Raw genomic sequence first — 25747 nt, 5'->3', positions numbered from 1 at the left:
TTTCAGTCGCTTTTTGTGGAGTTTTTAATCTGTAGTTCCAAACACTGTTGCTATTGCTTGCCACAGTAGCTAGTAAACCCAACAGCTCATCAATTTTAATAAATACTTTTAAAAGTAACTTATTATTTTCTAACTGGTTAATAATGTCTGAATCCAGGTCATGTTGAATTCTCTTTAAAAGTCTTAACACTACAGAATCCCTGGTCCTATAGGGTGTGTCAGTAGGAATCTTATAAAAGTTTGTAATATTGAGGGAATTATAACTTGCCAATGGTACATCTTTTACACATCTCGTAGCTTTTTGTGAGCTGTAAGTGAGTTAGACGGAAAAGGAAGTTGGATAATATTTTGTTAAAGGGGTGACAGGTATGAAAACAGACTGGGTTGTCCACTCTTTTTCAAAGGTCACATGACGGCCGTACGGAAGTTTTTGCTATTTTTCTGCTCCAAGTTAGACTGACGCGGAGAAACGCCGGAAATATAGGGTTCCTAAATAAAATGTTCCACGTTTGAAGGTCATTGTAATCATTTATTTTGAAAGGTGTAGCCGGAAATAGTGCACCTCGTTTACTTTAACTTCACAGTGGATCCCTATGTGAGTTGTTGCTGCCTTTGCTTTTCACCCGTGAGAAAAATGTTATCCGCTACTCGGCGTCGCAGTTGTGGCCACTAATTCCACCCCGAGAACGAAACGACAACTCATTTCAGTGAGCCGAACATTTGTAAAGACTGGGAAAGGTGAGTGAATTACAAGAATTGAAAACTTTTTACATTTTTCCCCCTGGAGAAACTGTCACTAACTTAAACAACATAGAAACCTGGGGTGGTTCAAACAGAAAATGTGTTGTCTTGGTTACATTCGTGCGCTGACCGTTAGCTTTTAGCTTGATCTGCCGTGGTGAAAATAACGGTGGTAAACGTAACATACTCACGTATACAGCAAAACAAGACGGAAAACATTTTCACTTCATCTACTGAGTCCAGTTCTGCTTTCACAAGTCAATTAATGAAGAGGAAGAAATAATTCTCGATAAATCTTCACATGGTTAATGTTCACTTGTTGAATGTTTTTCTCAGGCTGCTCTATTCTTGCTCCCTCTGGGGGGGTTGTTTATCCCCAGTGGAATTCATTATTGTCAAGCTGTTTGTTTGCATGGGTGATTTAACTATTAAATTAAGTTGATTTGATAACTTAAGATGAAGTAATTGGTCCATATCCGTCTGAACTGTGTTTAGCAGGTGGACTGGAGACAGGTGGTCATTCAGGCTCAGTGAGAGGATTAAAAAAACAAAACAAAAACAGAATAATACAGCTTTCAGCTACAGTAAATTACACAAAACCCACTTCGCTGCTGCTTTATTTCTGCTTTTTTGTATACCAAGGTTAGGGCTCCACCTACACGCACTACTTTTTGAATTCATACATAGGGGTGATAAGGTGTGATCGAGAGTGAAACTATGAGAAAATGCTAAGATAAGTTTTTTTTATGGTCAGATCAGTGGAAACTGTCATGCTCTGTTTTTCCTGTTTCTGTGTTATAATTTCCTTGGTAATACTACGTGATGCGCAGCCTAAGAGGAAGACCCTTTGCCCTGGGGTTAAGAAGCCTCAAAATATAGAACACTTTGCATGACTGGCTTGCTCAATAGACCCTTACAGTGGGTGAATGCAAAATGATGTGCACAGTTTGATGTTCTCTGAGAAGCAGAACTCCTGAACCATGAAAATGTTGTTTCTGGCTTTTGTGGTTAAACAAATATAATTCTGCTGCCCCATACACATGACAATGCAGTATGGTTAATGAAACTCAGTGGTTTTAGTGCTACTGTATTAGAGAACTTCAGTGTTGCATATGACATGCTAGGGCCATATAAATGCATTTAAAGCAAGGATTAGACAACTTATGTGCCTTTTGGAGGGACAGGACGAAAACTACCCACATAATGTTATTTCGGGGGACTGTAAAAATAAAAAACAGTTGTTTTGTCCTGTACTGAAATCTGGTTATGAGTAAGCCTGTGACTGTCTGTTTTTGGCTTTCAAGTGCACACTGAGAGCCACATAATGTGGCGTTACAGGATGTTGTTTATCAGGGCACAGATATAAGTACCTCTCTACCCCTTAACCCGTGATTTTGTGTCTGCCTGCATGAGAGGCACGCTATGCAAAGTGGAGCCAGTTCCCATGCATGATCTTCATTTAGATGGATTGCACTTCTACCCGGGATGTAAGCACTGAATTTTTTATTGGTCATTCTTAATCCCTCTTCCGTCTTTTCTCTGTCTATTCCTCGCCCTCACTTTGTCTTGTGTCATGCACTCACATGATTATTTGCTGCTGAATCACTCCATAATGAGGTAAGAGGAGAACTACAGTATTTCACTGGTTCAAAGGACACATGGAGCAGTCTGAATGTAAAATTACACAGACTGGATGAGGAGCCCAGTTGTGCAAGAAGAGGATACAGTAACTGGAGGCTATGACTAAAATGACGCTGAGCTGAGGTTATAAATTCTGCTTTAAGACTGAACATCTCCCACAAGAGGAAGAGAACACGCCACTTGGTGAAAAAATTGTACATTTCATGAGAGTGAGGTTAGCTTGACATGGAAGAACTCATTTTGTTCTTTCACAAAGGAACAAAACTGTGTTTAAAATAGATGTAAAGTTTTGTGTCTTTGACATTTTCCAAGCAACTGTAAGTGCATGCATTATTTTTGTGAGACATATTCTCAGTTGGCATTTTATTGGGTACACTCAGATAAAGCTAATGCAGTCTAACACAAAAGTCCTGCAATAAATCCTGCCCTCATGAAGGTTATAATATTCAGTTTTATTGAAGCTGCTTTAGAGAGGAGTTGGTTAAACTTTATGGTCGCTTTGGAGGATGTAGTTTGTGGTGCTGTTAAATTATATTACATTTATACTGAAAAGTGGTTCTAATGGTTTGTCAACCCAGTTTATATCATTAAAGGTAGTCTAAATTGTCAGTCTAATTCACTGAGATTTTTTTTTTTTTTTTTGGGGGGGGGGTTTCCTGGTATCATGATTTTTAAAACTTTTAAACTGTCCTTTATGATACGTTTTGAATAATGTCCCAACATCTGGGATTTGAGAGTTGGCTCAAAGCTTTGCTGATATACTGTCAGAGAGTCAAAACTTCAGGACAGGCAATAACTTCACAAAAAGGATTATGTGAAAATGAAGTGAGTGGGCTAAAACATACAAAATATGCATTGTTATTCTTTCTGCAGTGAGTTTGGGGAGGGGAAAGAACAGCAGTGAACATGTATAGTCCAAACCAAGTTTGTGGTATACGCACTTTGTAGGTGTTGTGATATCAGCTGATATCCGCCATAGGAGGAAAATGTCATGACCCTGAGAACTTCATACTCATACTTGATGACTTAAGTAGCATTAGTTGACTCTGAGGTTAACTGTGGTCTGAAGTTTGTGGTTTGTTGCCATGGGAAATATCCTCCTGTGAAATGTTGTACCCCAGAGAGCTAGAGGCGCGCATGCACACACACACAGTGGCTTGTTCACTAGAGTCCATTGTGCGGATGAGTTTCGTTACTGGCAAGACTGAGTCACTATTCAATTCTAATTGAAAGTGGGCTGAAAGCAGCAGTGTGTCTGGTGGAGGGTATATGAGTCATGCCCTGTGTGTGTGTGTGTGTGTGTGTGTGTGTGTGTGTGTGTGTGTGTGTGTTTTCAGCCATCCTTATAAGGATAACACCTTGGTAAAAATCAAAAATTATACCATAGTTGCTACCTCTCCCACAGAAGCATACAGTGCGTATTATTAATATTGTTTAACAGTATAATTATTACAGTCTTTGTGCTTTCTGATGTACAAACTATGTGACACACTGAGACATGGCCAATTTACAGGTGCACCTCTAGGTCATTGTTGAACTGTAGCCATAGCAACTTAGTTACTTTTGAATTTTAGATAGTAATGATCTAATCTGTATTGAGATTTTTTTTCCTCACATAATATCAGTGCAGTTCAAAGGGCTTGAAATAGTATTACCTTTTTATCAGTATATATCAATAGACAGAGGTCAGTGACAGTGGAGGCAGTGTTGACCAGAGTTTCATATGTGGTGAAAGTTAAAAACTTATCACACCGCAGGTCTAATGTTGTTTTTTCTGTACCTGTTATATTATGTCTTGTTTCACCCTTTTTTAAATTTTATTTTTTCAGCCAGTAGAGTGAGACAGGAAGTGTGGAGGGAGAGAACTGAACTGTGGACATTACAGTTATGTGGTGTGCACCTTAACCATTAGGCCAGTGGCATTCACTGCAGTGAACCACAGTAACAGGTAAATAGCTTAACACAAAAGATCCCCATGCAAAACAGTTGTACACAGAGCAGACTAGTTCCTAATTTAAATGTAGGTACTCAAAGAAAGATCCTTCTGTGCCTTATTAACACATCATGATATTGGTGCTGGTGTATCAATCACAAAATATTGCTATATTGATTGTTTGTCCTACCCCTACATGTGGTTGTGACACATATGAAAAGATCCATTGGCTTCCAGCCTTAAATGTTTCACACTCACACAGTACGCTTTTTACTCCTCTATAATGTTTATTTAGAGAAACTGATATTTCATTGTTGAAATTACACTAATAACACTAATCTGTTAAAATGCCACAGAGAAGGAGAACTTTCTCTGTCCTTGTTTTAGTTGAAGTTACTTAAAATGGAGGATTTGAATTCTCCACATTCTTGGTCTGTTGGTATTTGTTCGACCTCATGACGGCAGATAATCAAGAAACACTTCCTTTCACTTGACCCTCATGAGAAAGTGGTCAGAGGAAATTGTGACTAGTTGTGGAGCATTTCCTAAGACAACACAGAATAGGGTTGGTGTAGAGTAGTGATCTTAAAGACAGATTGTCATGTAGACAGACTAAGGATATATTGTTGGCACAGTACATGTAGTTCTGATGTTAAGGTGTCTGTAGAAAAGTTTAGCATCAGTTGGCTGCATATCATCAGCACCCTTTGCAAATTAAAACAGTGTTTAGCATTAATTAGCAAAATGAACCAGAATATCAGCATCAAGTATAAGAGTGAATTACATGTCATGATAAGCCTGAGAGATGAAGTACATTTGACATCTGCAGTGATGAAAGAAATGATCACAACCTCAGAGCACATAAGCCGTTCAGAGTTTACATGACTCTAGTGCAGTGTGGTTAGTGTGTCTGTAATACACACAAGAAAAAGTGTGGTATTATTGCATTTCACTTTTGTTTGTGCATTTCAACCAAATCTTAATGCACACTGAAGTCATTGTTATTTCTATTTTTATCATATGTGCTGTTGTATGCAAAGGTTTGTGCACCCCGTGTGAATATTTTATTGATTTCTGAAGTGAAAAGAAGTGAATACAATCCAGTAAACAGACACTGATGATGAGCCTTTCTTCAAATGTTAATGTTCAAAGGTTTTGACACCCTGCCAAGTCAGTGCTTAACCTGCGTGTATACTTGCTTTTTGTTGCTAGCTAAGACTGTCTATTCTTGATTTAGGAATCAGATCGCTTCAGCTTGTGTGATATTTTTAGTGTATCTTGCAGGCGCAGCATGTTAAAGATCTGGCCACAGACTTTCAGGTTCAGGTCAGGAGACTGTAAAGGACGTTTTAAATGCTTAAAGTTCATGGTGGATTTCGAGGTCTGCTTTGGATCGTTGTTCTGTCACTGAAGCCAGCCTCTCTTTAGTTTCCGTTTCTTGACTGACTGCAGGACATTTGGATCCAGAATTTGCTGATATTAAGTGGAATCCATTCTTCTTCTTATCCATGCAGTGTTTCCTGTGCCACTGGCTGCTACACAACCACAAAGATAAATATTTCCAGCTCCCATGCTTTAACAGTTGTGGTGAGGTGTTCGTTTCATCAGATGCTGCTACTTTTTGTATCAAAACACACCGTAAAGAGCTAAATTTTAACTTCATCTGTCCACATCACACATTTCCAAAATAACTCTGGCTTTTCCAGATGTTTCTCTACAGACTTCAGATGATGACTTTTGTGATGAGGTTACAGGTAAGGTTTCCTTCTGATGACTCCTCTGTGTAGACCCTGTTTGTGCATTAGTGCTGCACAGTGGAACAATACAACACCACTCCTGTGTCAGCTAAACTTTCCTGCAGCTTCTCTGCAGTCACATGGGAGGATTGATTTTTGCTTTTCGGCCCAGGAGGCATGCAGTTTTATCTGAAAATTTTTTTGGCGTTCCAGATTTTGTCTCGACTCCACATTCATTCATTCATGTTATTTTTAATGACATTTTAGACAGTGGAAAATATGTGCTGGAAGTACTTTAATGTCTTTTTATAGCTTCTCTTCCTCAGTTGCATCAGTTGGTTTCATTTTCACATCCCCAGTTAGTTGCTTAAAAGGGGGCCCATGGCTGTTGATTGTTACCGCAAGGTTTGAAGAGTCAGATAATTTATCAGCTCTGGAAATGTCAACAGCTGACAGTTCCTAATGACAGTTCTTGACTTGTCTCACAAGTCCTGATGAGTTAAGTGTTTTACAAACAGAAGGGACAATTAAATAAGTCTCAAGCAAGTCTTTAGTTTGTTAGACGTGTCCTTTTACAGAAATCACTTAATGCAAAGTCAGCTCAAGTGATACATTGTATTTCAAAACTGAGAGGATGCTGTGACTATAAGCAGAGTTGAAACTGTTGTCAGCCAGCACTGATCACTACAAACAGAGGAAAATTGAAACATCCTGGCTAAATTAAAAGGGGATATGAGGCCCTAAAAACAATTTCCAAGGCACCCCCAACTTCACACTCAACTTTACACACACAATATTATTAGGTGAGTACTTTGTTTTAGAGTGTGTGACCAGACTTGAACAGTGGGTTCCCCCCTCGTGCGTTTCCTTCCTTCTTGCCAGTGTGTGTGTGTGTGTGTGTGTACTTGCCTGGGCAACAAAATGCCCCATTGTGAAGGCAGCACAGAGACTCTGTTATTGGCAGCTTTCTGAGTGGGAGGGAGGGAGCGCAGAGAAAGATGGAGCGAGGGACAGATGAAGAGAGAAGGGAGAGAGTGCAGAGATAAATGAATTGAAATGTCCAGAGAGCGAAATGCTGGTTGGAAACTGCAGAAAATGAAATAAAAGCCCAGGAAAAAGGATGTCAGCAGCTGATGAGCAGCTGCACTGACACTGTAACAGAATTTATGAGGCATATTCTGTTACTTCAGGTGAAATCTCGTTGTTGATTTCAGCAGTTTAAGGAACACGTTGACATTTTTGAAGATATGATTGTTTGCCAGCTTACTGACTGAGGAAAAGATCAATATCTATTTTATCTTCCTCATTCAGTACAGAGGTAAGACCAGGTTATGTTTAGCCCAGAGAGGCACAAACACAGGAAGCAGATAGCCCACATTATATCTATCTATCTATCTATATATATATATATATCTATATATCTATCTCTATATATCTGCTTTTATATATATATATATATATATATATATATATATATATATATAAGAACCTAAAAAAAAATTATATCTACATGGTAAGAAGTAAACTAATCAGACTCATAAGAGCCAGATGGGTCTTGTTCAGACATAGGACAACTGGCAGTGTAATTCTGAGCTGTGGAATGGGGACAAATGAAAGAGGGCGCTTCAGGGGACCTCAGTGCCAGGATGTATGTGCACTTTCTTGAGATAGTCTAGCCTCACAGAGACCAAAAATAAAGGTGCATGTGTTGGCTGTTGGGCCATAAAGTGTGAAATATTACTGTAGATACCACTGGGTAACTAGGGGTTTTCCAGTAGTATTTCATGAAGCCAGAGTGTAGGTTACAATGCATTATTTATACACATGATGGATGACAGGCAAATGGTAAATATACTTTTGCTTCCTTGTAATGCCCCACGATGCCTTCCATCCAGTTCTCACAAGACTGTGTAATTTTGAACAAACCAATTTGTCTTGGAAGGTATTTTGTTTCAATTTTGATGAGATTCCTTCCATTTCCAGTTCTTTGTATGAAACTAGGTGAAATGTGTCCTGGATATGTCACGATCCCTCATATCTCTGTACTTGATGCTCACAGATAAAATTGACATCAATCCTTTCATCTGGTTTTTGGTATGACGGCAGGCAATCATAGTGTTGTTTCAAGCTAAACTTTAACCTAAACTCTGGAGTAGGCATAGATGACCAAGAAAATATTTACTCCACTACTAAAGATTGTATTTCTGTACATCAGTATACCCCCAGGTTTCAGTTGATCAGGTAGAAACTCCAGCCTCTCCTTGTGGAAAGTGATGCTGACTGTGAAAACACATATTTTCAGAGAGGGTGAAGTCAATAAAATTTACTGTTACTGAGTTTCTGCCACATATTCTGTCTGTCTTCACAACTGTATCTCCTGTATCAAATGGTCCATTATAGTGGCATCTTTTTGCTGTCATACTGACACTGTTGTACCTTCCATTTAAGCCCACTGAGCTCAGTTTGCTGAGTTCTCTGGAGGTCAAAATCAGGCCTGTTGGAACAAAGTGTTGAGATTTTGTTCCTGACATGCTTTTGTCTTGTCATGGCTGGATTGCTGCAATAGCCTCTTCATTTAAATACTGTGGAGCAGCTACAGACTCTGCACAGCTCTGCTGCAAGGCTTTTAACAAGCTGCTTTCCTTTGTTTTTCTCACCCCCTATATTAGTACTTAACACTTATGTTTCTTGATGTTGTGTCTTACACCCACACATACAGAGGCACACACAAAAACACACAAGGCTGATTAAGGGCTTTTCTAGACCAAACGGCTGAGGAGGAAAACTGTGTCTGGTCAAAGATGCTGAGACCAGCTAGTTAAACCTGTGTGGATGTGTTCAAATGTAATTTTTAGACTGTGTGTTTAGTTTATGAGTAACACCCCAGTGACAGCTGAAGACTAACCAGACTGTAATTCATCGCATGAAGTATTTCATAGTTCCCCAATTCAAAAATAGGAACTGTGTTTGATCAGAAAGACAACAGCAAGAATTAAACTGTCCCCATGCCTTGTCGTCTCTGCCCCGTTAGAGGAAATGTTTGACAGGAAATGAAATGTGCTTATTTCAACACACTCACACACACGAGTGAGTAGTATTTCTTGGACTGGATAGTGTGGTTTACTGTGTGCTCTCTCACCCTCCACAGCACTCACTTCCAGTCACCAAAATGAAGTCAGATGAATGTAGTATGTAGTAATTTTCAATATATATTCTGTTTTGTCAGACAGTTAATTCAATGCATAAGTGCATAGGTTTATGAAAAGAAACTCTGTTTTTTGTATTATTACTACATTTAATCTTAAAGATTTACATTTAACAGTGACAATCCTAAAATATTCTATGCTGCTACACAACCACGTGATGCACAACAGTGTTCACTGAATGTCACTGCATGTTTATTCAAGCCCTTGATTGACAAGACTGTGGTTATTTTAGATATCTTTAAAACAGAGCAGCAACCCACACTCTGATACTTGAATGCCAGTGTAAAGTTATTCCTCCTCATGGGCATAGTAGTCCTCCAGTAGTGTGATGAAGCCCACCAGTGGACCTTACATTAACCTGAACTTGAAAGAAATTGTAAACATATATATTTTAATTTCCAGTTTTAACTCAAGCACATATCAGGTGTTTTGGAACAGTGGATGTTCAGTATAGAGGATGTGTGTGTGCATTCAGGCAAGACTGTATTTGTGGCTCTGTCTGGGAAACCAGCAGCTTCCCCTGTGGTCTGAAGTACGAAGCAGAGAGACAAAATATAGTGAACACACTGGGTGTTTGATTAATGATTTTGACAGCAACAAAAACAAAAGAGATATGGTGTAAAATTGTTGCACTGTTAAAATTAATCTTTGCTGATGTGTTTTGTGATAGCCTCAGTTGCATCACAAAACAGTCCTCATTGAGCTGTTGCTCACTGTCAGGCGGGTTTGCATCATGTGAATGTCGGGAGCTGCTAATATCTGCTGTTTGTTAATCAAGGCCTGGGACTGGGACTGATCGGCGTGTGAAAACCTCATAAAGAAATTCTCATACTTGGATAGTTTGAGCACTGTCAATCGTGTATGTACATTATTCATGTTCTAATACATACTGCATTAGAAAATCTAAACCTAGAGTTCTTATGGAAGTGGATGGAGATGCTTTGTAGGAGGCTGATCTTGAATGCACTTATGCAGCATTCAACAAGTGTATGTTAAGGACATGGAGAGAGAAATGAGTGAGTGTGTGAACATACCATATGTGCCAATACTTCTTGTGTTAATGACACTTCCTCTCATAGTTGGTGTAGTGGTGCTACATTACCAACTATGTGTTTACTGCTCAAAAGCAATACTCTTTAAGTTAGGTTTTATGTTTGTAAGTTAAGTTTCATGTTTCTCCAGCCCGTTGATAATGGTCAGATATGTTTGAGGCCTCATATGTCTAACACATTGTAGAAAATGAATGCATAATCTAACAGCAGTGTCCATATAAGTGTTGCTGAAATCAAATCTGATCATCTGACCTGAGCAGCTTCTCAATACGCGACCCACACTTTGTTTTATATGTGTTAAAGCTGTGAGACACAAACGTGATCTCATACACTGTTGAAAATGACAGCGCCTATCAAAATTACTAAACTGTGAAGGGATCTTGTTGTCGAGGCATGAATGCAACTTCCTCTTTTACTGAGGTGAGAATCATTCACCCTGACAGCAGTTTATCACATACAACACTGACACACACTGACTGTTGTTTACAGTCTATAAAAATAGCCTCCTGTTGGAATTATACCATTGCAATCTTGATTGTTAATCATAAGTATTTGTCTGTCTTTGGGGAAGCAAAATTATTACTGCACTTTTGTATCATAACACAATTTCCTAATTCAGGATCTCTCAAAATAGTGTAGTGTGTAGGAAGTGTTATTCATCCTCTGGTGTGTAGACTTATGTGATGCGTAATGATCCATTTTTAGGACCAAAAAGTTTTTTTATTTCAGTATAAATCAAGGAAGAGATCTGTTTGTGCTTGTATTTGCTGTTTTACTTGTTCCTCTTGAAAGTCTGTCATTATTGCCAGTTATTTCTATGAATGTATGAATTGCTTTTTGTTACACTGTAAATATTCTTTTTTTCTCTCTCCTCCACAGGTTGTGTTAGCCATGATCTGAGGCATTAAGGTCTGCATTTTCTCTGTGGACGTGGACTTACCCTCACACATGCTGCGCTCACACACATCAGTCATGTCTCAATCTGAATCTTTTGCGAATGTGTGGGACTGGCTCTGTGTACTTCGTCTGGAGCAGTATTCAGACGCATTTCGGAGCGCCGGACTGGCAACATTACGGCAATGCCGCAACCTCACGCCAGATCAGCTGGACCAGATGGGCATCACCCTGCCAGGTCACCAGAGACGTATCCTGGCTAGCCTGAGCAAAACTCAGGGTAATCGTGACACACAATCTGAAACACACACTCACCCTCTACAGTCTGAGAGAGATCAGAGAACAGAAGAAACAGGACATACTAAAGTGTTGCACAGAGACAGACCTGTGCCTGTACCAGGGGAAGAAAAACCTGTCCTTAAGCAAAGGGAGAAAAGAGAACAAGAGACATCGAGGCCTACACCCAGAGAAAGAGAGAAACCAGTCCCTAAGGAGAGGCAGGTGTCCAGGATGAAAGAGGAAAATGGAGAAGGAGGAGAGAAGAAGCTGGTTCCTGAAGAAAGACAAACAGCACCTAGGCAAAGAAAGGAGGATAGGGATGGAGGAGTAGATGGAGAGCGGGAGAGGCCTGTGCCTAAAGAGAGGACTAAGTTTCGCTCTAATGCCCCAGCGGACTGTCCCCCCCGCCCCCATGTTTCTCCAACGTCAGACACCTCTTTGCCCCCCGTTCCTCCACGTAGCACCCCCAACTGCCCTCCACAGCGCTTCACCTCTGCCCTGAGCCCCTCACCTCCTGCACGCACCCCTGGCTCCCCGAAACCAGACAGACATGCGGTTAAAGCCCCAGCCGAACAAAGTGTGTCCCAGAGTTCAACCCCTCTCAGCACCCCTACCCATACCCCCACACAAGCTCGGCCACAGACATTAGCCATCCAGCCATCAGCCCAACATTTGGTTAGTGACGGAGGAAGAAAAATGTCACCTGTCTCTCCTGTTGCTTCCTTTAGCGATGACAGAAATGCTCCACCTCTCCCTCCAAAAGCAGGGGGAGTACCTAAAAGCCTTCCACCAATCCCACAGCGGTGTCCTGCACAGTCTCCCAGAGCTCACAGGTAAGGTTGTTAAAAATGTTTAATATTGATATTAATACAGCTTTTAATGAGTGTTTGCAGTTTACTGCTTGGCTGTCTTTTAGAGCCCTCGTATTTTAAGAAAACAGTTAAATTCCTGTACGCTGTGATAACACATAATAACGTTTCACTCGTGGATATTGTGACATGTACTTTAGCAAGCGCAGAGTCAAGAGGTGTGACAGCCCCTTTCCTGTTTTTGTGGAATCAAAACTTTTCCTCTCACATTTTATCTGTCTATTTCTGAGAGTCAGGATGAAATGTTTTCACCCCCACTGTGTATTGTATGGAATTTACTTAGAGTGGAAAAGTATTAAAAGAGCAAGTTTTAATAAAATGCAATTCTTCTTGATGTGTGAAGGCATTATATTGAGGCAAAATAACAAAAAAATAATGCAAATGATTGCCAGTAGTGTGTGTTTGTGTGTGTTGAGAAGTAAATTTTATTAATTTAAAAATTGTCAAGAATCTCACCTTTGTGAAATTGCGGTAGTTCTTACAGAATAGTGCCGCCATCTATTGGACAGAATGGTAAAATGCATCTCTTGTCAACTTACACAGCAGTGTAGACACAAAGGTGTTACTAGTGACACTTCCTGAAAATAAAAGTGGACACTTCCTGAAAGGCTCAAACACATTGACTTAGTGGACCTAAAACTCAGTGGCCCTCTCAAAACGGAAATACGTGAGCAAGGCCCGTTGAGTGTACATCTGCGAGCGAACTGAGCCTGTCCATGAGGCTGCATGCAGTTTGTTCTGTGGTTGCTCATACCTGACCACTGCATGTGTGTATAACTGTTGTTCTCTCTGAGAGTGTTCTCAGAGAGTTCTCTCTGCTGTGACCTTTTTGTAGCTATCATATTCCTAAAGTGTTTATAACATTGTGTTTTTTTGCAAGCTTTGAATGTGTTGTGTGCATTGATGTGTTTGCAAAACTGTGGCTCAGGAGTGTTTTTAAGAGGCCTCTTATTTTTTTTTTAGCAGCAGACCTTCACTAGTGTGACTGGTAAGACTGAGGCAGTCCTTTAACACGTGCCTACTTGTGTAACATGTGAAATATTCACTTCTCTTTCTTTGTGTGTGTGCTTTGACACCAGCTAAATGAAAAGAAACATAAGCCTCAGGCTTTGGAGGACTTCTATTATGAGTAATATATGCATGGTCTCTGTTATAAGTGGAAACTAGCTGTAGAGAGAGGGAGGAAGTTAGAATGGAGAAGAACATACAGCGGTTAAAAACTCTCCTCCTCATTAGTCTGTGTGAGTGACAACAGGGAAAAAGAGAGAGTGAGAAATAAAGATAGAGAGAAGGAGAAAAGTGATTTGTTACCAGGAACTACCTTCAGACTTTCTATTGCCTTCCAGCACACACTCAGCTCACTCTCTTGTTGCTCTTTTGTTTCCTTGTCGGTGTGCTTTGTTGCCTCCTCCCATCTTCTGGTTAGCTGGTCATTTCCTCCTACCCTTTACCCCCCCTCTCCTCAGTTGTGTGTGTGTTTAACATTGTTGTAACATCACTGAAGAGGACTCCTTTTGAACATGTTGAGACAGGTAATATTGATACAGATCATATCTCTACATGTCTCTGCTCTGTCTCTACTTGTTTTTAGCATGTGCTCTCCTCTCTCTCCTCACTCGGTTCTGTTTTGTTCTGTGTTACAAACGAGGAAGCCTTGCTTTCTGCTGTGTTGTTACAGCGTTACACCAGCTTTGGTAAAGAGAAAATTAGGTGCTGTTAGCGAGACTCTTATCATGTTTGTTTTACCTTGAGTAAGGTAGTTTACTTTTTTAATGATCCCTGGTGAGATCACATAGTATGCCCTGTCCTGGGGCTGTACATGTTTAGAGAACTGATATTAGTATTGGTATGAAATCTCTGTGTCTGTAAAAAAAATAAATAAATACAAACCAGTAAGATGCAATTTTCTAAAGGCAAGTCTATATACACGCATTGGAGGAGAGAGGAATGGTCATTGTTTTTTCAGCAGACCTTCATTTGTTAGCTAGCAGAGTTTAAATATAGCATCTAGTTAGCTTCCTCTGAGAAGGGGGAACTGTGTCAACGGGTCAGTTTCCCGTTATTGTGGGTCTTGTGTATCATTTTCTGGTTTATTATTTGACAGAACTATTGAATGACTTACATATTTATAATTTCAAATTGAAGTATGTTTCTATTACGGGAAACTAAGTGCATAAAGAATCCACAAGGGTCTGTGGACCATGTCGTGTTGATTTAGACATTGTATATTGTATAAATGAATTCATATGTGGGCTTGACTGGTAATGTGCATGGTATGACCACCTTGACGTGCCTCTCAAATTAGAACAGAGCAGAGCAAACTAAGCAGCGTATTTCTGTGTTCGAATCAGCCCACAGACCATCTGGCAAGACCATTTGAGTTTTTTTTTCTTTTTGACTTGTTGAATACTGTCTAACAGTCAAAGTTCAGCGACGCACAACCTGCTGTCTGTAACAACAAAAAAACTGAGGAGGATGTCAAAGTCAGATACCTCAAATTGATGGTTCTGTGCTGTTGTTGCAAGAACAGTTGCATCTTATTGTATTAGGTTCTTGCCATTTTGACTTCTCTAAAATGTGTTATATTATAGCACTTCTTTTATGATACTACTATTTGTAAAAGATTTGTTTGGACACAGCGTGACATTTCTTTCAGCTAAAAATACTGTTTAGCTGTGTTGTGTCATTAATATTTTTTCTGTACTTGCAAGCATAAATGGTCATAAGAGAGAAGGAAATTCACCAAGGATGGAGGAATAAAGAGGAACTTTCACAATTCTGGATGGATAGAAACCAGCCTGTGTGCTCATTCTAGACTTTCCTGTCAGTAAGGAAATAGTGTACAGTTCATAGGCGGTTTCACACCATGTTTATATGCACTGTCTTCACAGATGTGAAACCGCATTAATTAGGGTGCTGGGGGGGGTTTTCATTGGTTTGCATGGACAGAGGAGTAAATGAGTTGACTGAGATGTGGTAATGTTAATGTGCAATTTTCCACTAACGTTAGCCTTACAGACCCTGTATGTGATGGGGAAACACAATCACGCTGTTACTATTTCAGCTCATATCACAATTGCATTATATATGCAGTGGGTGCAAGTCATTTTTTTGTGGTGGTGTTCACCAGTGAGGGTGTGTGGGATCAATCCAGAACTCCCTGAATGGATTATATATCCAATCTGACCTGGGAAGACCTGGGGATCTCTGAGGAAGATCTAGAGGAAGTAGCTAGGGAGTAGCATGTGTGAAATACTAAGCCTGCTGCCACCTCAACCAAACCCTTTGCTCTTTTGACAAATATACAGTATTGAGATTGAAAAAAAAAATTAATATGTTGATTTTTGTCAGGGTCTGTGCTAAAAAGAATGTTTCCTGTTATCTGGAGAATATTATTTGTAGGCCAGGTCATCGCTGTAACACACAATGTTTCATTTTAATGGTCTGTTTTGACACATTTTACCTTTATCAAAAACTGCAGCTTCCGCCATATAGACTTTGCACTTGGCCATGTTGCAGTTTCGATAATATTTTGATTAATTGTTCAGCATTAATGCTTGCCTTGGATTTAATCAAACCTAATTAACCGTGACCTGTATGTTGCAGCTTTGTTACACTCTGCATATGAACATACATTAAATGCAGCAAAAATGAAAAAGGCAGGTTGACATTTGTAACGTTTTGGTCATCCAACTTTTTATTGACAGTTCTGATTCAACCCCTGGGAATGTTTTGTGCAAGAACTTTGCAATATCTGTTGACTGCTGGGTGTTAATACTTAAAAGCAGGAACATTAGAACATTTTGTGTATGTTTACACTAGCATACCACAATACCATGGCCAGAGCTGAAGCTGACCTGTGAGAAAGAATGTAACATGCTACACTGACCCAGGGAGTTTAATCTTTGTCAGACACGTAAAATTCATGCTCTCTCACGTCAAAATTTATGACAGTTTGCATAACAAATGATGGAGCGTTAACATGGTAAAAAGGGGACTGTGGTTTATCAAAATAACACTGCTTATAAAGACAGGAGGGCTGTGCTGTGTTCACGGTACTCTGAAAATGGTGATAATCACAGTAACAATGGTAACACAAACTGTTGGAGGTATCTTGCAAGGGGACACGGGTTCAGACTTGTTACTGAAACCAGAAGTCGAGAGAGAAAGACAGACAGTCAGGACGAGAGCAGAGTCACAACAGTGAGCCATAGTTCCTGGATCAGTTCTCGCACCACAGCAGGAGACTTGGGCTTCAGAGCAGCAGTCAATAATGCGGACTCAGTCTGGTTACTGGAATTTCTACCAGAGTGATTCAGTTTTTTTTTTTGTTTTTTTTTATTGCATTTACTAGAGAGTTATAACTTTGTTGCATGCAAGTGGACTTTTTATCAGTAGGCACCTGAGTATAATCTTTGTAGTTTTTACGATGAAATGAGGAAAGAGAAGACAGGGTGTCAACAGGGCTGTCTTCCCAACAGAGGATGTATAAAATCACCCGTCTGCGTGGGATTTTCACCCGATCTCAGATTAACATGCTGTCTGAGGATTCATCGCCTGTTCTCCAAACCTCTGCTGACCTGTCTTGTACGGCTTTATCCCTCAGCCCCTCTCCCACCAAGGCAGTTGCTGATGAGACGCAGAAAGACCAAACTCCACAGGTCCCACCTCGCATCAGGACACCCCAAACTCAAGAGAACACACAACAGTCGACTCAACCTGACACTCAGCCGGCTCTGCCTGCTAGGAAGGTCACCCAACCTCCCAGTAAGTTCAGTAAGTAATGTAATCAGCATGTAATCCTTTTAGTGTTATTTTTTATTAGATTGTGACAGAAGAGATTACACAAAATGAGGGCAAGAGATGGACAACAACATACAACAAAGTTTCCGTTTGGTTTTTAAGTTGATTCATGTTAGTTAGAAAATAAAAAAAACACTTTATATTGCACCATCACAAGACATATCTTCACATATACTGATTTAATTACATTCAGCGTTCAGCCAATCAGACCTTTTGATTTTTGTTTTTTTTACAACTTCTACTGAGGGGTGTTTCATAAAGTGAGATTACAAGCTAATGCTGGAATATTCAAGAAAATCAGGTTTCATTTCACAAAATACATTTCTGTAAAGCAGTTTTAAATGAGATTTAAGTTGTTAGACTATCCAGGCTTATTCTCAAGCTCAGCTCCACTTAAGCTTGAATATTTGATACAGTCTGCCAAACAGATCAAAAGCCAGTGCTATCATCAAAGTCCCTCTTTGACTACTATGAACAAGCACTACAGTGACTTACAGTCTGCGGAGAATTTCAGAGATCACAGTTTGACATCTGGGCTTCCAACCTGAGTCAGTCCAAAATAACTGCAGAGTCACTGTATTTCAACATATGTTAATTTAAATACTTTTTTAGGCTTTAGCTTTAGGTTACTTTTACTTTATTTGTGAGTAAAGTAGCAAAAAGATCATTTTGGCTGCTTTCACTGTCTCATAGTGAAAGAAGCATTTTCACTCTCATTTTGAATGCCGTGTAAATAAAATTAAAGAAATGAAACGGACACAGAAGAATACTTTTTTGAACAAAGAAGAAAGGCAGACAACCAGTGTCTTTTTAAAAGTATCTCTGCCCTTGAGAAAGCTATTGAATCCCTTGACAAACTAAGTAATCTGTACTCAGTGTCTCAGGTCTGTGTTTTAAGGTCATGAATATGGATTTCATAAACCAGCTTTAAACGGGTCTGATAAAGTTAGCTCTGAGTTGGCATATAGAACAAGTGATGCAGTTTATAAGTTATTATACAGAAACATTTATGTAATACCCCTTTGGTCTTCTCCTTTTTTCTTCACACATTACTACCTTTCACTTCACATTACTGTAACACCAGCAACTATCACCAGCCTCTGTAATTCACTTGCATGCTCTCATACGCTTCCTGGTTGAAGAAATAACACAGGGAGCAGCTTATCAAAACATTGCTGTACAGTGCTGTACCTTTAGTGGTGGCTGTCCAAGCCAAGCAGAAGTTTTTCAACAAAACAACAGCTACAGTCAAACTGTAGCTGATTAATGGTTACTTACTGACCATCATCACCAAACAATCACTCGCTTCATTATAGAGCTTTATGTACCTCCAGGGAGTGCTGCTCATGCTAAAGTAATCAAAACAAAACACACAAACCCTACTTGTGAAATCATAAAATAATGCTTTAATTCCATAGTTATCACAATGTAATGGTAATTATGTTTTGTATGATTTTATCATCATACGCACACTTCCTTGTATCTTTAATTTACCAGCAGCCTCCTTCTGTGTTTGTATACTGGAATAAGTGGAAGAACAGGATTTTCTCTGTCAGCGTAAACACGATCTGTGACATATTTTACTCTGAGGTCTGATACCATCACATACCTACGCTGAGGTTGAAACACACTGACCTGTTTCTGCCACCAGCCACATGGCTAGATTACTTTGAAAAGCTTTATAACTAGTTGGCATTGGGCCAAAACAAAAGTACACATGTTGTGTACTGCAACAGAGGTGCACAAGTTGACTGACCAGTTATTGCACATATCTTTGACTTATTAAGACTGTTCCACACTTGTCTACACTTGGAGTTTTTACATTTAATAGAATCTCAGTGTAGTTGAACCCTGACAGTTTCACCAGGACAAAATTGTTATTTTTCACCTGGAAGACAAACAAGCTGTTTCCTTGTTGTCGTGTGACTGATGTTGTCCATGCCATCACAGGCTGTTATTTGTTAAACACATTGTGTCTGTTCACAGTATTTTTCTCCTCTACAAATGACTGCTTCAACTTGATATTGTTTAACCTATCCCACATGCCAGAGGGAATATGACTGCTTAATATTTGTTATTTACTGTAGGCGCCCAACCTGAATAACTTGTTAAGAGAGACTGTCACACCGACGGACTGATGTTTGTATAAACCCAGTAACACTTCAGTTGTCCTTCCCAGACCATTTAGTTTCTGTATTCACAAACATAGATTAACACAGCTAACAGTTGACCCAGATAAGTGGAGTAACAGGTATAATCAGTGCTGTTATTTACTTAATTGTATTCAGTTTCCCCATTCTTACTCTCGTTGGCTGCTTATCCACCATGTATTTGACTTTTTTATTTAGACTGACTTCTAGTAACCCAGAGAGAAAGAATATAAATGCGTTGAATTTATCTGTGGTTTTCACGTGACCTGAGTAAACACATCAGAATGGTTTTGGTTTCTTGTTTCTGAAGGTACAGAATAAAGATTTCCTTGCAAACCGAAGTTAAACTGCACAACTTTGTTCTCATATCCTGCTTCTCTCTTTAGGGCTGGATTCACTCGATGATAATTCTGATGACTACGAGGATCCAGACTTGCTTAACCCCAGCGTTCATTGTATGAACACACCAGACAGGGTAAGAGTTTGCAGAGTGAGTGAATATGTCTTCTTCCTCTTCTCTTCCAGCACAATGTGAATAACGTCTGTGTTTCCAATAGGATATGTCCCTGCAAGTGCCCGGTCAGGTAAAGCAGCGGTACAGTTCTTTGTGCAGTGATGATGAGCTGTTGGACGATGATGAGTGAGTCATACAAGAACACACACACACACAAAAAACATTTACACAAATACAGAAAAACACACTTAAGCTGTTTACTTGTTCTCAGTACATCACTGACTTTTGTTATCAGAAATTAGCTGGGTTTTTGAGTGCTTACCAGTAATTCAGTATCTTGCATTTAAATTTCTCTCAGGTTAACTTTGCTCATCTGACATTTCTGTGTAGATTTACAGCAGGCCATCGTATCACTGTGGTATTATGTTGTGTTCATCTTAAATTTTCTTGACTAGTCAGTGTTATTAAGCTATTTGTAAATGTAATCATCTGTGTAGCATAGTGTAGTGTTCTGATTCATATACTACATCATCTTGCTGAGCTTGTAATTATGTCAAAAGGTGAATTAAGACAGGCTTGATCACATAACACAGTGCAGTATGTAAAACAATGATACTGTCTCCTCTGGACTTCTCACTTATCTATGTCATCCACCAATAATTAAATCACCTTGGACACGATACTACTCGCTCATGATTTGCATTTATGTACATTACCTGGCATGCTAAGGTGTGGAAACTTCAGAGTCTTTGACATTTGCTGATTTTGTAGTAACACAACACTTAAGTCCTGGTAAAATAAGCAAAGTGTGCCCCAGACTTCTTGAATGAATGCCTTCGGTTACAATTGAAAGTGTAGAAGAAATCTGGAAAGCTGATTTAGCACTGACTGTAATTTTAACTCTTGATTGTCAGTGGACAATGACATGACTTTGTGGCTATTTTTGGCATTTATTTTGAAAAATCTATTTATAAGACTGACATGACTGTGACTCATTGGTAAACTATTGTAGCTGCTTTCATTTTGGCTGAGCACAAATAATATAACCATATCGTAACTGTAAATCTGGCCTCTTGTTTCATAAACTGTCGACACACCACTATCATTGAAATAGAAACCTATTGTTGGGTGTCTTTCATAAACCTTTAGGCAATGACCTTGATCTCTATGGTGACACAGTATCTATTCTCGTTGGTTTCATGGCTGATAAAGTTCAATTAATAAGTAGTGGCATATTACAATAACTGGTATATTTATCTGTTTAGAAAAATGATACATTATTATACATCATTTTAGATTTCTGCCTGTTGATATTGCTTACTAAGTGTGTGTGTGTTAATGTATGTGCTTATTTCTGTGTATCCAAAGTTCTACCCTATGGCAGGATGAGGTTCTCCGCAACTCGCAAGGCAGTGTCTACCTGCCAAACTCTGGGAGACTACCTTCAGCCATTAAAGAAGACAGCTCTCAGCTCACTGCTGTCATCAAGATGGGCTGGCTGGACAAGAATCCACCTCAGGGGTATGAATGACAGCACACACACATACACGCTGTGGTTCTGCTAAAAAAGGGGGATCAACTGCTAAACACACTGATCAGCCACAACATTAAAACCAGTCAGTGGTTTTATGGCTGGATGGTGTGTGTATATATATACAGTATATATAGAGAGATAGATACTACATATATATATCTATATGTGTTGTATATATATGCCTTTCAGCCAGAGCATAAAGCCTTCATACATCAAAATACTATTGTTTACTGATGCAGTGCAGCTATTCCAATTCTAACTTTAGAAAGAGATTTAATGAGATTGTTTGATTACAGTAAAATAAAAACACAGAAATGATCAAACATGAACAAGCCATCATTAAGGATTATGTGCTAATAAATATGTGCTAATGAATGAAAGGATAATGTGCTATTTGAATGTGTGTGCTCATACATAGGGCCCTTTATTACCAGAGGCGATGGGTAAAGCTGGATGTTGACTACCTAAGATACTTTGACAGTGACAAGGTAACAACACACCCATACAGAAAAATGTGTCACATTGTCACATTGGTCTCTCCTAGATGCACTGATGCAATGAGACATACAGTACTTTCCCACTCAAACAGCAACACGCACAATCTACATACAGTACAATGCACATACACTATCAACCACACACAGAATCTTCATTCTGAGTGATGAGATTTGGAAATATTTAACAGAGTAGCTGTTGTTGTGTGCAGGAGATATATTCTAAGGGGACCATCTCAACAGCCTTCATCACCAATGTGAGCAGTGTGGGGGAGCTCAAGTTTGAGGTCGCCACAAACAACCGAACATTTATCTTCAGGGCTGAAAGTGAAGGTGTGTCTGTATTGTCAGATCATATGTGTCTTGTTTACATTGTAATATGTTATGTGCATATGTCTTATGCATGTACAATTACACATGTATCGAGGTTCATATACATTGGTCCATGTACGTTAATGCTCGCATGTAATTCCACATCTATCTAGCTGAGAGGAACGACTGGGTGACTGTACTACAGGACTGCACCAGGGGGCGCCATCGGCACAGCACCATGAACCCCGGTTCCCCTTTGACCCCAGACTATCAGGGCTATCTGGAGCTCAAAGGGTTACGCTCCAAACTTTACACCGTTGTCGCCCTAGATAAGGTCTACCTCTACAAAAACATAGAGGTTAGGACTCCTTTGTGTGTGTGATGTGTTCAAAACACACAATGATGTGTTCAAATCAAATACTTCAAATAAATCTATTTTAGTTTGTTGTGTATTGTGTCATCTGTATTTTGCAAAATACTTGTCAGAAAAAAATTGAGCATTACTGATTGAAGTATTTTTTAAACCGTACGGAACCAGAAAATAGTCACTGTGTACCATTCTCTTGTTTCTTCCAGGACTATCGTATTGGAGTTGGTATCACATCCATTGAGATGAATGTAGGAAATGTTAAAGACACAGACCGTCGGAGCTTTGATCTCACCACACCATATCGCATATTCAGGTACTGAATGTACACACAAATGCAAAACACACACTTGTGTATTGCACACTGACTGATTATTTCTTTTCTCACCTCAGCAATCAGTTTATGTTTTCTCAAAAAGTTTTAAGTGCAAAAATAACCATTCTTCATTGCAAGTCAGTGGCTGAGTTGGTGCTAGGATACTTACGGGGAAATTAGATCATGTTGTCTTACTGAGAACTCCCACTGTCCATCTATCCTCAGAGTCCTCAGCTGGACAGCTTTCGAGAATGTGAAAAGTCCTTTGTACAAGTGTTTGTGTGTGAAGAAGAGTGAGCGCTGTGTGTGTGTGCACAAGTGCATGTGTTGGTGTGGTGTGTGTGGTCTTTGCTGGCTGACAGTGCACAGCCTGCAGTGCAAGGGCTCAGCTTGACAGGATGGGGAAATCTGAAAAGACTTGTGTATTTGTATAGAGCTGACTGTGTGAGCGTCAGTGTGTGTCTTGGTCTAAGTGTGGGTTGACTCTATGTATGTGTCTCTGCGTGTGTGCAGTTTTTGTGTGTGGTGAATCTACATGAAAATCAGGAGGGAGATCAAGAGTATGTGTGTCTTAATATAGACAATTTTGTGACTCTAGTCATTTGAGAAGTGTTTGTATGTGTATTTTAAGGACAAAGAGAAGCAACATGTTGATGAGAAGAGGAAGGATTCAGACATGAGAGTCTGCGTCAAGCCACAAATCTGTCTATGTGTGTATGTGCTTGTGTAGTTTCCAGTCCTTGAGTCAATCAAGTACATTTTGCAAAAGAAGAGCAGAGTAACAGTTAGTTCTCAGCAGGCTCATTAGCATAAGAATACAGACATACACAAGGCTATCACAGGCTTTCTCATTTCTGACCCTGTCATGTCGGAGTCAACGAGCGGCCGTGTGTTTGCCTCTTTCCGCAGTTTCATCGCTGAGTCAGAGCAACTGAAAGAGCAGTGGGTGAACGCCATGCGGAATGCCATAGGTGAGGCATTGTCCAATAGCGAGGTGGCGGAGCGGATCTGGGCGGAGCCCAGTAACAGTCTCTGTGCCGACTGTGGGGCTCCCAAGCCGGAATGGGCAGCCATCAACTTGTGCGTGGTGGTCTGCAAACGATGTGCAGGTTTGTGTGTGTGTGTGTGTGTGGATTTGGATTTGTGTTCAATGGGAATATTTTCTGACATTGCAGTTAGAATGTTTTTTTATTTATTTATCTTTTACTGTGTGTTGTTATGACACTAATAGGGATGTAAGCCAAATGTGATTTAACTCAGTGTAAAAACTCCTCATTAGAGTTGTTTTAGCCAGCTTGTTGTAGAATTTCTCCGTAGTGCTACAGAGTCTGGATGTAATTTGTCTTCAAAGTACATGTTTGTGTATGTGTTTCAGGGGAGCACAGAGGACTGGGTCCTAGCATCTCAAAGGTTCGTAGTCTAAAGATGGACAGGAAAGTCTGGACAGAAGAGCTTATACAGGTACACATACGCACATAGAAAATCTACCTAAAGTTAATACAGTCTGATATAGTATTCTGTATCAGGTGTTTGAATTCAACTCTGTTTAATCTGTTAGAGGTGGTCTTATAATGGGCTGTTTTATGTTGATTCACAGCATGCAATTGTAGAGAATATTTGCAACTTGGTCCAATATTATGCAATGTAAATAATAATAATAAAAATATACAGACATACCTAATAAGCTGCAGATTGTATATTGTTAGAAGACGTCATGTTGACCACACATGCTTTTTACCCTTTGTAATATTTAAATAATTATCCATAACCCTACCTGTGATGCAGGTGTTCCTGTTGCTAGGCAACGAGCGGGTAAACAGTTTCTGGGCAGCTAACGTCCCACCAAGTGAGGCTTTGACACCCTCTAGCTGCACTGAAGAAAGACGGCGCTTCATCACCAATAAATACCGCCAGGGAAAATACAGAAAGTACCACCCTCTGTACGGAAACCAGAGAGAGCTCGACAATGTAAGTAGAAATCAATCTACACAATCTATTGTCTGTGGTTATGGAGATTAGATTAGATTATGTAAACCTACATTGGATATTCTGTCAGAGTTAAGAGTTAGTCAACATATGTTGGGAAAGAAAGGCTTTTGTACACAGGGAGGATTTAGAGACCGTTCAGATTCTTGGTTTAGCAATCCGCTGTGACAAAATAGTCTTTTAACCCATCACTGTTGACTTCATTTATTTATTCTTTCTTACACCCATTGCAGCTGAATGTAGTATTTGACGTTTCCCATTGCCTAACAATACAGTGCCTCCCTAAAGATATTTTCCAGCAGCTGTGTGTACATGTCTCATAGAGGGTCACAGGCTTAGTTGTGACTGGATTGTGCATGTACCACACACCATATATCTACACCCTCACCTCAGACGATGACTAAGATTACAAGAATGAAGAATAAACTTCTATATTATAGTCTTTCAGTGTTCACTCTTGAACACTGAGACCTTGCGTAAATGCACTTTTAAGAGCTAATATTGCACTACAGTGAACATGATGCAATTCACAGATTACAAATGCTCTGAATCCTGCTTAATCCAGTGTTAAGCACAGTCTGCCATTCCACATTCCTCTCAGGATGGACACCCAGGTGTTCCCAGGTGCCCTTGTGTCTTCGTCACACCATTCAGCCCCAGTATAAAAGCTGGTTTTAATGGTGTGACTGATTGGTATGTTTGGTCAGTTAAAGTCATTTGGGAACAGTCTGGGAATGACTGGAGTTGAGGGTTTTATATTGAGTGCTTGCTGTGCTCAACTGTGTGAGGTAAATGTCTTAGTGTTTCAAGCCCAGCTGGGTCACTCATTAGCTGCTTAACCCACTTAACGCAAACAATGTGGACTGTTCACAGACACACTGAGTGTGTGAGTGAGTCACATTTAGCACCTGACTGTGAGTTCTATTTTTCCTCCCTCAAGGATTTTAGCTTTGTGTGTTCTGTGTGTGTGTGTGTGTGTG

The 25747-nt window shown here is 39.8% G+C and overlaps 1 protein-coding gene across 4 annotated transcripts in view; it reads left to right on the top strand.

The window, feature by feature from the left end:
- The first annotated feature begins 570 nt into the window (after window positions 1–570).
- Window positions 571–25747, top strand: part of LOC108886603 (arf-GAP with Rho-GAP domain, ANK repeat and PH domain-containing protein 1) — a 48956-nt gene continuing 23779 nt past the window's right edge. For 2 of the 4 annotated variants that reach the window (XM_051065428.1, XM_018681562.2), the window contains exons 1-13: window positions 571–738; window positions 11189–12315; window positions 16958–17118; window positions 19691–19779; window positions 19862–19944; window positions 21127–21279; window positions 21711–21780; window positions 21999–22119; window positions 22272–22456; window positions 22675–22781; window positions 23691–23890; window positions 24157–24242; window positions 24567–24749. In XM_051065428.1, the coding sequence (XP_050921385.1) occupies window positions 11258–12315; window positions 16958–17118; window positions 19691–19779; window positions 19862–19944; window positions 21127–21279; window positions 21711–21780; window positions 21999–22119; window positions 22272–22456; window positions 22675–22781; window positions 23691–23890; window positions 24157–24242; window positions 24567–24749 (2496 nt within the window). In that variant the 5' untranslated portion in view covers window positions 571–738; window positions 11189–11257. Of the gene's footprint in view, window positions 739–11188; window positions 12316–13594; window positions 13884–16957; window positions 17128–19690; window positions 19780–19861; window positions 19945–21126; window positions 21280–21710; window positions 21781–21998; window positions 22120–22271; window positions 22457–22674; window positions 22782–23690; window positions 23891–24156; window positions 24243–24566; window positions 24750–25747 lie in introns of those variants that run through there. The other 2 variants (XM_018681561.2, XM_018681565.2) reach the window with 2 other exon arrangements.

The sequence above is a fragment of the Lates calcarifer genome, linkage group LG21 (genome assembly GCF_001640805.2).
Source record: "Lates calcarifer isolate ASB-BC8 linkage group LG21, TLL_Latcal_v3, whole genome shotgun sequence".
Classification (NCBI taxonomy): domain Eukaryota; kingdom Metazoa; phylum Chordata; class Actinopteri; family Centropomidae; genus Lates; species Lates calcarifer.
This window is presented reverse-complemented; position numbering and strand designations above follow the sequence as displayed.